The following is a 14,264-nucleotide window of genomic DNA, read 5'->3' as shown; positions in this document are numbered from 1 at the left end:
TAAAGGTGTGTGTGTGTGTGTGTGTGTGTGTGTGTGTGTGTGTGTGTGTGTGTGTGTGTGTGTGTGTGTGGCCATTCTGCTGCATTAGTATTAGCTCTCTTTCTCAATGTGAGGTCACAGTGGCCTGGATCGAGGGTGACTATGGCCAGAGCTTACAACATTTCTCAGATCAGAGAGTCATGCTGACTAACACCAATGCTATCACTAACCCTAGCACAAATGGCACACTAACACAAGACAAAGGTGAGTGTTATTCAGTCTTCAGAATGCAGAATGAACGAGAGACTGAGGTGATAGTATAAAATGAATTTCAGGTAGGATTATTTGTTTGATGAGAGTTAAACTCAGGGACATATTACAGTCAATATTGCATCAGCATCTGTTGCATCAACTGTTGCAAAGGTGAAGCAGTTAGTGATATGCTAGTGATTAGTGTTAAGTTAGTGTTCCTTATATTTCGGTGCTACTTGGGGCTCTGTCCATTCATGTTCATGTTGGATTGAAAATGCAAAAAAACAAGCAAAAAAAAAAAGGTATTTGTTATGCTCCCCCCCCCCCTTTTTTTTTTTACATTTCCTTTTTGTCCTTCTGTTCTGGCAGTTAAATTAGTACGGATGCATTTCTCAAAATATTTATTCTGCCTATAAAAGGATATGCATGTTGTGCTTTTTTAGAGTATAACTGAGTAGGCGCACATTCTTTCACAAATAAGGGAATAAGTGTTGTTTTGACAAGAAGTATGGGATTGAAAAAGAGGAAAGTCTAACTTAGACAATTACATGGCCATGTTTTGTGTATTTTCTGACATAAAATTAATACCTGATATACAGTACATAACGACATAGAGATCCTTATTGTGTACAGTACATGAAATATATGTTTACTGTTTTAATTTAAAATTCCCTGAGCTAATATTATTTACTTTATCCGTTAATATTAACGAACCTGCACAAATAAACTATCAATAAGTAATAACAAACTAACAACATAATTTGGCACGTGTATTAATTAACTGATTATTAATTCAGTGTTAATGAAGCATACCGACAGTGATGGTTTATTTAATTCCACATAATGTAGCTAAAATTAAGTTACAGCATGTTCCTATGTGTTGATAACTTACTGAACTCTGATCTCCAGGTTTAAATATTATCAATTGTTTCAGACTTAGTCCTGAATTTTGCAAGTTAACAAACACAAATATATTCATGTTGTCCGTGTTGTTCACTGATTGGTTAATGCAAATGTTGGTTATTTGGGTTATTCTGTTTATTATTAAAAATACACAGTGCTAATTATATATGTATCAAAGCTGAAGTCCACATTTTTTTTCATAGTACGTGTTAAATAATGTCATTTTGTATAAAACCAGTCATTTTTATATAAAATTGCTTGCTTCATGTCTTTGCTTTACAAACAAGACCATTTCGTTGTTGTGCACTGGTGATTTGAAGAAAATGGCAGAGCTTACAGTGAAAATGATCAAACTGGCATGAAATCAGTGACGTGGGAAAAAAAAAGTGTGTGTGTGTGTGTGTGTGTGTGTGTGTGTGTGTGTGTGTGAGAGAGAGAGAGAGAGAGAGAGAGAGAGAGAGAGAGAGAGAGAGAGAGAGAGAGACCCTTTCACATACAAAATCCGTTAATGTACAAAGTAAAATCAACACAGAAAAGATAAATTTTCATTCCCGCTCAGTCTTCTGTTACAGAAAAGTTACAGAGATCATGTATTCCCACCTCACCTTGTGTATTTAACGGAATGCTACAGAGCCAACCATGCGAGACCAGACATGACATACAGTGGTATGCAAAAATTTGGGCACCCCTGGTCAAAATTGCTGTTACTGTGAACAGTTAAGCAAGTTGAAGATGAAATGATCTCCAAAAGGCATAAAGTTAAAGATGACTCATTCCCTTTATATTTTAAGCAAAAACAATTTTTTATTTTCATCTTTTACATTTTCTAAATGACAAAAAAGGAAAAGGGTGCGAAGCAAAAGTTTGGGCACCCTGCATGGTTAGTACCTAGTAACACCCCCTTTGGCAAGTATCACAGCTTGTAAACACTTTTTGTAGCCAGCTAATAATCTTCCAGTTATTACCTGGGGGATTTTCACACATTCATCCTTGCAAAAGGCTTCCAGTTCTACAAGTTCCTTGGGCTGTCTTGCATGCACTGCTCTTTTGAGATCTATCCACAGATTTTCAATGATGTTTAGGTCAGGGGACTGTGAGGGCCAGGGCAAAACCTTCAGCTTGTGCTTCTTGAGATTAGATTAGATTAGATTAGATTAGATTAGATTAGATTAGATTAGATTAGATTAGATTAGATTAGATTAGATTAGATTAGATTAGATTAGATAAAACTTTATTGATCCCTTTGGGAGGGTTCCCTCAGGGAAATTAAGATTCCAGCAGCATCATTACAGATAAACAGAGAAAAGAAATAGAGAAAACTTCTAGATAAATTAAAATAAATTAAGTATTTACATATACAAATATAAAAGAATAAGATATGGGGAAGAGAGGAAGTGGGGAGGGGGAAAGGGGGGAGAAGTGGGGTTAGGGTAAGTGTTTGTGGGGGGGGGGGGAGCAGGAAAGATTTTGCACTTTATATTGCACATTGTATTGCACATTGTCCGGTATTGCTTATTGTTAGGCTAGGCTACTGCTCCTTCCCATCCTCTGTCCTCCTGTTACCCCTCCTCCCCAGAGAGGAGTTGTACAGTCTGATGGCGTGAGGGACAAAGGAGTTTTTGAGTCTGTTCGTCCTGCACTTGGGAAGGAGCATTCTGTCACTGAACAGGCTCCTCTGGTTGCTGATGACAGTGTGCAGAGGGTGACTGGCATCGTCCATGATGTTCAATAGTTTGTCCATAGACCTCTTCTCTGCCACCGTCACCAGAGAGTCCAGCTTCATGCTGACCATAGAGCTGACCCGCCTGATCAGTTTGTCCAGCCTGGATGTGTCCTTCTTGGATGTGCTGCCCCCCCAGCACACCATGGTGTAATACAGGACACTGGTGACCACAGACTGATAGAACATCCACAGGAGTTTCCTGCAGATGTTAAAGGACCGCAGCCTCCTAAGGAAGTATAGCCTGCTCTGTCCCTTCCTGTATAAGTGATTGGTGTTGCAAGTCCAGTCCAGCTTGCTGTCCAGCCACAGCCCGGGGTACTTGTAAGAATCCACAGCCTCCACCTTGACTCCTCGATCAGAACTGGTCGTGACCTTGGTCTGGACCTCCCAAAGTCAATGACCAGCTCCTTGGTCTTCGAGGTGTTGAGCTGCAGATGGTTCCTGTTGCACCACACAGCAAAGTCCCTCACCGGGCTCCTATACTCCTCCTCTCTGTTGTCACTGATACACCCAACAATGGCTGTGTCATCAGCAAACGTCTGAATGTGACACAGCTCCGAGTTGTAGCAGAAGTCCGCGGTGTACAGGGTGAAGAGAAGAGGGGCCAGCACCATGCCCTCGGGTGTTCCAGTGCTGCAAATTACAGTGGCAGACATGATGTCCTTCAGCCTGATGTACTGCAGCCTGTCAGTGAGGTAGCTGGAGATCCAGGTGACCAGGCAGGGGTCCGCTCGCATCCTGTTCAGTTTGTCCTGAAGCAATAGGGGCTGGATGGTGTTGAAGGCACTCGAGAAGTCCAAGAAGAGGATCCTCACTGTGCCATTTCCCTTATCCAGATGCGAGCGGGTTCGGTGTAGCAGGTAGAGGATGGCGTCTTCCACACCAACACCTGCCCAGTACACAAACTGCAGACAGTCCTGGACATGTTGTACCTGGGGTCTGAGGAGGCTGAGGAAGAGCCACTCCAACGTCTTCATCAGATGTGAAGTGAGTGCCACTGGTTGGAAGTCGTTCAGCTCGCTGGGCCGATTCTTTTTGGGAACTGGAACGATACATGATGTCTTCCAGAGGGTTGGCACTCTCCCCAGCTGCAGGCTGAGGTTGAAGATGCGTTGGAGTGGTTCACCCAGTTCAGCAGCGCAGGTCTTCAGTAGTCGTGGACACACCTTGTCCAGGCCTGCTGCTTTCCTGGGGTGAAGCTTCCTCAGTTGACCTCTGACCTGGTCTGCATTAATGCATAGAGGAGTCTGTGTTGAGGTGGGGGAGGAGGGGGCTGCTGTGATGACTGGGGGGAGGTGTGTTGAGGGAAGGAGAGATGGCTGCAGTGAGGGAGAGGGTGGGGGGGACGTGGGCTGGTTGAACCAATTGAAGAAGTCATTCAACTCGTTCGCCCTCTCCACTGTCCCCTCACTGACTCTGATCTCCACTGTTTCTGTTAACTGCCATTCCTTAATAGCATTACAATCTGAGGAAACAACTACCTGAAAACACTTTGCTACATTCTTGTAGCCTTCTCCTGCTTTGTGAGCATCAATTATTTTATTATTCAGAATGCGAGGGAGTTGCTTAGAGGAGCCCATGGCTGTTGATTTTAGGGACAAGTTTGAGGAGTCACAGAATTTATACAGCTTTGAAATCTGCATCATCTGACCTTTCCTAATGAAGAATTTGAACAAGCCACAGCTCATTAAGCTAAGTAAGGTCTGGAACCTTGGTAAAAGTTACCTGAGAACTCAAATGTATTGAGGTGCCCAAACTTTCGCATGGTGTTCCTTTTCTTTTTTCACTCTCCAATTGTACAAAACAAAAATAATACACAAATCTATTCACAGGAACAGACATTTTCAGTAAGGGTGCCCAAACCTTTGCATGCCACTGTATGATTCACAAAACGAGAAGTCCAATCGTGGTGAAAAGCCCAAGTCAGGAGCCAAGACATTAGTTAGTCAGCAACATGGCAGGAGTCAAGCTACAACCCTGATTCCAAAAAAGTTGGGACAAAGTACAAATTGTAAATAAAAACGGAATGCAATAATTTACAAATCTCAAAAACTGATATTGTATTCACAATAGAACATAGACAACATATCAAATGTCGAAAGTGAGACATTTTGAAATTTCATGCCAAATATTGGCTCATTTGAAATTTCATGACAGCAACACATCTCAAAAAAGTTGGGACGGGGCAATAAGAGGCTGGAAAAGTTAACGGTACAAAAAAAGAACAGCTGGAGGACCAAATTGCAACTCATTAGGTCAATTGGCAATAGGTCATTAACATGACTGGGTATAAAAAAAGCATCTTGGAGTGGCAGCGGCTATCAGAAGTAAAGATGGGAAGAGGATCACCAATCCCTCTAATTCTGCACCGACAAATAGTGGAGCAATATCAGAAAGGAGTTCGACAGTGTAAAATTGCAAAGAGTTTGAACATATCATCATCTACAGTGCATAATATCATCAAAAGATTCAGAGAATCTGGAAGAATCTCTGTGTGTAAGGGTCAAGGCCGGAAAACCATACTGGGTGCCCATGACCTTCGGGCCCTTAGACGGCACTGCATCACATACAGGCATGCTTCTGTATTGGAAATCACAAAATGGGCTCAGGAATATTTCAAGAGAACATTATCTGTGAACACAATTCACAGAATCTGAAGTTCTTTATGGAAATCAGGGACGCCGTGTCATTCGGACTAAAGAGGAGAAGGATGACCCAAGTTGTTATCAGCACTCAGTTCAGAAGCCTGCATCTCTGATGGTATGGGGTTGCATTAGTGCGTGTGGCATGGGCAGCTTACACATCTGGAAAGACACCAACAATGCTGAAAGGTATATCCAGGTTCTAGAGCAACATATGCTCCCATCCAGACGACGTCTCTTTCAGGGAAGACCTTGCATTTTCCAACATGACAATGCTGCATCAATTACAGCATCATGGCTGTGTCGAAGAAGGGTCCGGGTAGTGAACTGGCCAGCCTGCAGTCCAGATCTTTCACCCATAGAAAACATTTGGCGCATCATAAAACGGAAGATACGACAAAAAAGACCTAAGACAGTTGAGCAACTAGAATCCTACATTAGACAAGAATGGGTTAACATTCCTATCCCTAAACTTGAGCAACTTGTCTCCTCAGTCCCCAGACGTTTACAGACTGTTGTAAAGAGAAAAGGGGATGTCTCACAGTAGTAAACATGGCCTTGTCCCAACTTTTTTGAGATGTGTTGTTGTCATGAAATTTAAAATCACCTAATTTTTCTCTTTAAATGATACATTTTCTCAGTTTAAACATTTGATATGTCATCTATGTTCTATTCTGCATAAAATATGGAATTTTGAAACTTCCACATCATTGCATTCCGTTTTTATTTACAATTTGTACTTTGTCCCAACTTTTTTGGAATCAGGGTTGTACATCACATCTCTGTTGAGAGAGTTGTTTTCCTGTTTCACAATATTCAGCATTTGTTTTCAAGTAAAGGCTATTTATAACATTTTTTGCATATACAGTACAGTGGGATTGCTGTATCTGCTGACTTGCTCAAGCATACAAGCATAACCCCTCAAATTACTTATCCAGAACGCAATGCGCCATGATGTACAGTACCTGTGAAAAGTTTGTACACCCCAACTCTTTCATTGTTTTTTCTTTATTGTGACTATTTTTAACATTATAGAACAATACTGAAGACATCACAACTATGAAATAACATCTGGAACATGTTACGTGGTCAACAAAAGTGTTAAAAAACAAAATATGTTTCATAGTTTAGATTTTTCAAAGTAGCCACCATTTACCCTGATGACGCTTTGCACACTACTGGCATTATCTTAACCAGCTTCATGAGGTAGTCACCTAGAATGCCTTGCAATTAACAGGCATGCCTTGTCAAAAGTTAATGGATTAATTTCTTGCCTTCTTAATGCGTTAGACAGCAAACAGTAAATAATAATAAAAAATAAAAAATATAAATAAATAAATAGCCCTATTCCACAACTGTAGTAATCCATATTATATCAAGAACTGCTCAACTAAGTAAAGAGAAACGGCATCCGTCATTACTTTAAGACATGAAGAAGTGTCTTTTTATTAATAAAAATAAAGAAAAACATTAATGAAGCATTAATAGATGTGTCATTTCATTCATTTGACTGGTACTGTACAGTAGTTCTCTACAAACAACATTAACCATGTACACCTACTTTCACCTTTTTTTTTTAAACTTATCACCTATTTAATCCCTGGCTTTGGTTAGTTTGTCTTGCATTTGTTTTTATTTTCCATGCCGATGTGCATTGTTTTCCTCATGTCCTACTATGGTGTTTTCATGCCTGGTGTTTTTTGTTTCATTGACTATCCTGTGTAGATAAAAAGTTTACACACTTGCATCAGTCAGAATCCTGAGAGAGAGAGAGAGAGAGAGAGAGTGAGAGCACATTAATGTAACTTTTATGACAGTATATTGTTTTATTATTAGTTACTGTTGTTGGTGTCATATCATGTGTGTAGTTTATAAAATGAAACTTCATCATATGTATTTATGTACAGTGGTGCTTGAAAGTTTGTGAACCCTTTAGAATTTTCTATATTTCTGCATGACCTAAAACATCATCAGATTTTCACACAAGTCCTAAAAGTAGATAAAGAGAACCCAGTTAAACAAATGAGACAAAAATATTATACTTGGTCATTTATTTATTGAGGAAAAGGATCCAATATTACAGATCTGTGAGTGGCAAAAGTATGTGAACCTTTGCTGTCAGTATCTGGTGTGACCCCCTTGTGCAGCAAGAACTGCAACTAAACGTTTCCGGTAACTGTTGATCAGTCTTGCACACCGGCTTGGAGGAATTTTAGCCCGTTCCTCCATACAGAACAGCTTTAACTCTGGGATGTTGGTGGGTTTCCTCACATGAACTGCTCGCTTCAGGTCCTTCCACAACATTTCCATTGGATTAAGGTCAGGACTTTGACTTGGCCATTCCAAAACATTAAATTTATTCTCCTTTAACCATTCTTTGGTAGAACGACTTGTGTGCTTCGGGTCGTTGTCTTGCTGCATGACCCACCTTCTCTTGAGATTCAATTCATGGACAGATGCCCTGACATTTTTCTTTAGAATTTGCTGGTATAATTCAGAATTCATTGTTCCATCAATGATGGCAAGCCGTCCTGGCCCAGATGCAGCAAAACAGGCCCAAACCATGATACTACCACCACCATGTTTCACAGATGGGATAAGGTTCTTATGCTGGAATGCAGTGTTTTCCTTTCTTCAAACATAATGCTTCTCATTTAAACCAAAAAGTTCTATTTTGGTCTCATCTGTCCACAAAACATTTTTCCAATAGCCTTTTGGCTTGTCCACATGATCTTTAGCAAACTGCAGATGAGCAGCAATGTTGTTTTTGGAGAGTAGTGGCTTTCTACTTGCAACCCTGCCATGCACACCATTGTTGCTCAGTGTTCTCCTGATGGTGGACTCATGAACATTCACATTAGCCAATGTGAGAGAGGCCTTCAGTTGCTTAGAAGTTACCCTGGGGTCCTTTGTGACCTTGCCGACTATTACATGCCTTGCTCTTGGAGTGATCTTTGTTGGTCGACCACTCCTGGGGAGGCTAACAATGATCTTGAATTTCCTCCATTTGTACACAGTCTGTCTGACTGTGGATTGGTGGAGTCCAAACTCTTTAGAGATGGTTTTGTAACCTTTTCCAGCCTGATGAGCATCAACAACGCTTTTTCTGAGGTCCTCAGAAATCTCCTTTGTTCGTGCCATGATACACTTCCACAAACATGTGTTGTGAAGATCAGACTTTGATAGATCCCTGTTCTTTAAATAAAACAGGGTGCCCACTCACACCTGATTGTCATCCCATTGATTGAAAACACCTGACTCTAATTTCACCTTCAAATTAACTGCTAATCCTAGAGGTTCACATACCTTTGCCACTCACAGATATGTAATATTGGATCATTTTCCTCAATAAATAAATGACCAAGTATATAATATTTTTGTCTCATTTGTTTAACTGGGTTCTCTTTATCTACTTTTAGGACTTGTGTGAAAATCTGATAAGGTTTTCGGTCATATTTATGCAGAAATATAGAAAATTCTAAAGGGTTCACAAACTTTCAAGCACTACTGTATGTACACAAAAAACATGCTTTATATATGGTTCGCTCTTTTTAGTGGTTTCAGCTCTGTGTTAGATTTTGAAACGTATCCCCTGTGTATACGGCACTCCCACTGTATCTGCTGATGTTTGATATTTGATTACTGTCTTGAATATGAGTAACACCATCACAATATCACTACATCATTTAAGTCACCACCAGCATGTTCTGACATGACCGGTCACAATATATAAATCTGATGGTTCCAATTCCCACTGGAGCCATAACAAAAAATTTGCATAAATGTTATTAGGTGGATGGGGGAAAGATTAGGGGTGGCATGGTGGTGTAGTCGTGAGCACTGTCTCCTCACAGCAAGAAGGTTCTGGGTTCGAGCCCAGCAGCTGACGAGGGCCTTTCTGTGTGGAGTTTGCATGTTCTCCCCATGTCTGCGTGGGTTTCCTCCGGGTGTTCCGGTTTCCCCAAGAGTCCAAAGACATGCAGGTTAGGCTAACTGTTGGCTCTAAATTGACCTTAGGTGTGAGTGTGAATGTTTGTTTGTCTCTATGTGTCAGCCCTGCGATGACCTGGTGACTTGTCCAGGGTGTACCCCGCCTCTTGCCCATAGTCAGCTGGGATAGGCTCCAGCTTGCCTTTTGACCCTGTACAGGATAAGCGGCTACATATAATGGATGGATGGGGGAAAGATTAGCATTTCGATTTTGCTGTTTTGCTCTCATTCTCACTGGACGCCATTCTTCTTCTCTTCTTCTTCGCCCATCCCTTTCCTAGGGTTTCTTGCCTAAGTAAGTACAGCCGGCTAGCCACTCTTCTGATGTACTGCTTTTGGTCACAGACAATTTAGAGTAGCCAATTAGCTTAACTGCATGGTTTTGGACTGTGGAGGAAACCAGAGCACCCGAGGAAAAAAAAAACAAAACATGCAGAACATGCGAACTCCACACAGAAAGGCCCCTTGTTGGCTGTGAGGTTCAAACCAGGATGCCATTAGTGGAAAATGGAAAATGTATGGTTTTCACTGTGAGTGGGAAAGGCATAAGAGAGACAGAGGTTTAATCTCTTAGCTGCATTTCAGTGTTTGTATCTTTTAGCACATCTTGGAGGATTACCGTACTTCATTTATTTTTCATCGTTGTTCTGGACATTCAGTCTTCCATAATGCTCATAAACACTCATAAATAAATGCTATGCATGGATATAAACTCTCTTTCTTTTTTTTCTTTTAGGGCATGGTAATCACAAAGAAGATGTTCCCTTCCTCAACAACACAGATTCCGCAGGAAAGAGGAATGACTATTACGACAAGAACTTGGCATTGTTTGAGGTTATTTTTTCCATTTTGACCTACACTGGAACCTACAAGGTTCAAGTCCATACCTATAATTCATGTCTTCTATAATTACTAAAGCTGAGTATTAGTGCTGTCAAAAATGTCGCGTTATTAACGCATTAACTTGACTCAATTTTAACGGCGATAATTTTTTTATCGCAAGATTAACGCTCTGTGACATGATGTAGGTTTTTCATAAGCTTTTGAAACTGCCAGGAACTTGCAACAGAGACTTCGCTTAGAAAACCGCTAGCAGCTAGACTGTAATGCCACGCCCCACACAGCCAGAGTCCTCTGCCCTCCTCCCCCAAAGAACCAGCGCGGGCAGGGCGCGCTAGTAGAGATGGGATTTATGGCTCTTTGATGGGATCTGCATCTTTGTGATCCGTTCTTTGAAAAGAGCCATTCAAAAGACTGTCTCATTTGGCTCTTTTTAAATATTTATTCAGTTTTAAGAAGACAGCGTCTAAAGAAGCCAGATAGTGAACTGTAAACTCAATGCTATCCCAGAAATCCTTCCTGTAATATGCAAATTTGGCCGCCTCTGATTGGACAGCGCGACGCATCAACAGGCAGAAAGTGTAAAAGTACAAAATGTATTAAGTGAGCTGAAACAGTAAAGATCAGATTCAATGCAATATTTATCAACGAACAACTTAAAGTTAATATAATAGTGTACTTTATATTATAATCAAGCAAGTCAAGCCTACCGTCACTGTGTAACCTATCTCTCTCAAGCAGTAGATCACTTCACTCATGGTTCTCTTGCTAGCCCAGCGCCGGTGCTCGGCTTAGGTTTCACTTTGCAGTGGCTGTGACAAGACGTGTTATGCTTTGCAATAAAAAAAAAACATTGGTATAAAGCAAGCCCATTCACTTTTTTATGCTGATAAGAGAATTACAATGGTTTTTTATGTGACAAAAATGTGCGATTAAATTGCGATTAATCGCGAGTTAACTATGACAGTCGCAACATTAATCGCGATTAAATATTTTAATCGCTTGACAGCACTACTGAGTATCTATCCCACTATGGCTGGAACACGATGTAGAAATAATTAGACCAGTGTTTTGTAACTGTATCTGTCGGTTTTATCATGAATATTTCCTGTGATGGATTTCTATCTACAGGAGGAACTGGACATCCGGCCCAAGGTCTCTTCCCTCCTCAGCCGCCTGGTGAACTATACAAACATTACTCAAGGGGCGAAGGAGCACGAAGAGGCAGAAAGTGCTGATGTTTCGAAGAAGAAAATGCCAAAGGTTCAAAACACACAACAACAACACATCCTTTATCAGACATTAGAGTATAAAATATAAAAATGTGAATTGATTTGAGCATTTTATACAGTATGTGACTCACAAATAAAGAATGTAATAGTAGTAAGTGGCTACTATGAATTATTTAGTCGCTACAGTGAAACTAATCGGACTATTATCTGCTTATGAGAATCCTGTGTTAGGACTTGGACTGTTTTGGCCTCTAGAGGCCGCTGTTATTTCCTTTTCGTGTCATATTTATTTTGGCCTCTAGAGGCCGCCACTGTTCCTGTGTTTTGTGTTTTTTTTTTGTTAATTGCCTGTTAGTCCTAATTATCTTCACCTGTGTCCTTAATTAGTTTGTGTATTTATACCCCTGAGTTCAGTCCTCTTGTCACGGAGTCTTTGTGCTGTTATGTTTATCTCCAGTTTCCTTTGTACTGTGTTTTGTGGATCTTCTGAGCTTTTGCATTTTTGCCTTTTTCTTTTTGAATTATACTCTTTGTTTTTGTTTTTTTTGTTTTGCCCTGGATTGTATATAGTGTACATAGTATAAATAAACCTTTTGTTACTTTTTCTACTTCCGCCTCACGCCTCTGCATTTGAGTCATTCCCCTGGTGGCCTAGTGGGGGTTTGCTGGATCATCACACCAACGAACCAGGTTCGAATCCCAGCAAAACCCTAACAGAAAGACTCCGTCATGACCGACTCAGCAGAGGCTGCTTCAACTGTCTACCCGGCCAACCTTCAGGGAATTATGGCAGCTTTGACATGCTTCGGAGCGACCATGGACGCTCATGGACGTACGCTCACCAGCCAACGTGAGGCCCTTGCTTGCCACGAGGAACTGCTTCAGCAAATTGGGAAAACCCTGGCACAGCTGACATCTCTGCCTGCATCTCCTGATCCAGCTCCCACTCCTGCTCCAGTGCCTCCTGCCATGCTGCCTTCTTCACCTCGCGAACCCAGCCTTCCTGCACCACAGAGGTATGACGGCAAGCACAGTGAGTGCCGAGAGTTCCTTACCCAGTGTCAACTCACCTTTGAGCTTCAGCCTACCACCTACACTACGGATCGCCGCAAGATTGCCTTTGTGATCACCTTATTAGCTGGTAAGGCGCGAGCCTGGGCTACTGCTATCTGGCAAAGACAGGGACCTGAGTGCTTTGATTTCCAGCTGTTTTCTGAAGAGATGCTTCGGGTCTTCGATCAGGCAGACATCAGTACCGACGCAGCCCGAAAGCTCATGTCCATCCGGCAAGGAGGAAGCGTCGCAGATTACGCCATCTCGTTCCGAACACTCGCAGCAGTAAGTGGATGGAACGAGACTGCCCTGGTGTCAGCCTTCCACCATGGTCTGTCTGACCCCATCAAGGACGGTCTGGCCTCTATTGGATGCCCAAGTGACCTCGAAACCCTCATCTCACATGCTATTCGTCTGGACAACAGGATGAGAGAACGCCACCAAGCCTTGAGCCCCCCCAGCCTCCCTACCTCTACCTGGAGACCGTCTACCTCCTTCAGTGACTGTCCAGAACCCATGCAAGTGGGTCGTACTCGCCTCTCCGCATCTGAGAGGGAGCGCAGAAGGAGGGACAAGTGCTGCATCTACTGTGGCAAGCCTGGTCACTTCCGAGCATCATGTCCCGAACTCTTGGGAAAAGGACCGCCCCGTCCAGCCGAGGGAGGGTTGTGACGGGGCCTACCCTCTCTCCCGGACTCCCTGGCCAAGGAATCTACATCCCGGTCTCCATCTCCTGGGGTGAGTCTGTCCACTCTTGTCAAGCTTTGATAGACTCAGGGGCGGCTGGGAACTTTATGGATATTCACTTCGCCCAAAGCATCAATATACCTACTGCACCTCTTGAAGTCCCTCTGTCTGTGTCTGCCCTCGATGGCCAAGCGTTAGGTGATGGAAGAGTCACTCAAGTTACTTCTCCAGCCTTCCTCCAGTCTCAAGGTCACAAGGAAGAAATATCCCTGCACCTGATTCCTTCACCTGAGTTCCCAGTTATTCTAGGCCTTCCTTGGCTTACTCGCCACAACCCTCACATAGACTGGGTAACAAGCCAGGTTGTGGAATGGGGCCCTGCATGCCATGCCTCTTGTCTGCTCTCTAGCTCTCCTGTGTCTCCTGCCGAGCCCCCTGATCTCACCGAGTTATCTCAAGTTCCCACAGAGTACTGGGATCTCAAGGAGGTATTCAGCAAGAGCAGGGCCGCCGTTCTTCCTCCGCACCGGGCCTACGACTGTGCCATCGACTTGCTCCCTGGGACTACCCCTCCTCGTGGCAGACTGTTTTCCCTCTCTCAGCCAGAACGCAAGGCCATGGAGGAATACCTCAAAGACGCCCTGGTCTCTGGGTTCATTCGACCCTCCACCTCACCTGCTGGTGCCGTCTTCTTTTTTGTCGGCAAGAAGGATGGGGGGCTCCGACCATGTATTGACTACAGGGGCCTGAACAAGATCACTGTGCGCAACCGATATCCCCTTCCACTGATGTCCACTGCTTTCGACCTGCTCCAAGGCGCCACCGTCTTCACCAAGTTGGACCTACGGAACGCATACCACCTCATCCGTATCCGACAGGGAGACGAGTGGAAGACTGCCTTTAACACCCCATCTGGGCACTACGAATACCAGGTGATGCCCTTCGGACTCACCAACGCACCAG

General features: G+C 42.8%; 1 protein-coding gene across 1 annotated transcript in view; it reads left to right on the top strand.

Moving 5' to 3' along the window:
- slc12a4 (solute carrier family 12 member 4) overlaps positions 1–14,264 on the top strand; it is a 60,959-nt gene that overhangs the window by 16,062 nt on the left and 30,633 nt on the right. Inside the window, exons 2-3 of the mRNA XM_060911756.1 lie at positions 10,226–10,323; positions 11,461–11,592. Of these exons, the coding sequence (XP_060767739.1) occupies positions 10,226–10,323; positions 11,461–11,592 (230 nt within the window). The remainder of the gene's footprint in view (positions 1–10,225; positions 10,324–11,460; positions 11,593–14,264) is intronic.

The sequence above is a fragment of the Neoarius graeffei genome, chromosome 27 (genome assembly GCF_027579695.1).
Source record: "Neoarius graeffei isolate fNeoGra1 chromosome 27, fNeoGra1.pri, whole genome shotgun sequence".
Classification (NCBI taxonomy): domain Eukaryota; kingdom Metazoa; phylum Chordata; class Actinopteri; order Siluriformes; family Ariidae; genus Neoarius; species Neoarius graeffei.
This window is presented reverse-complemented; position numbering and strand designations above follow the sequence as displayed.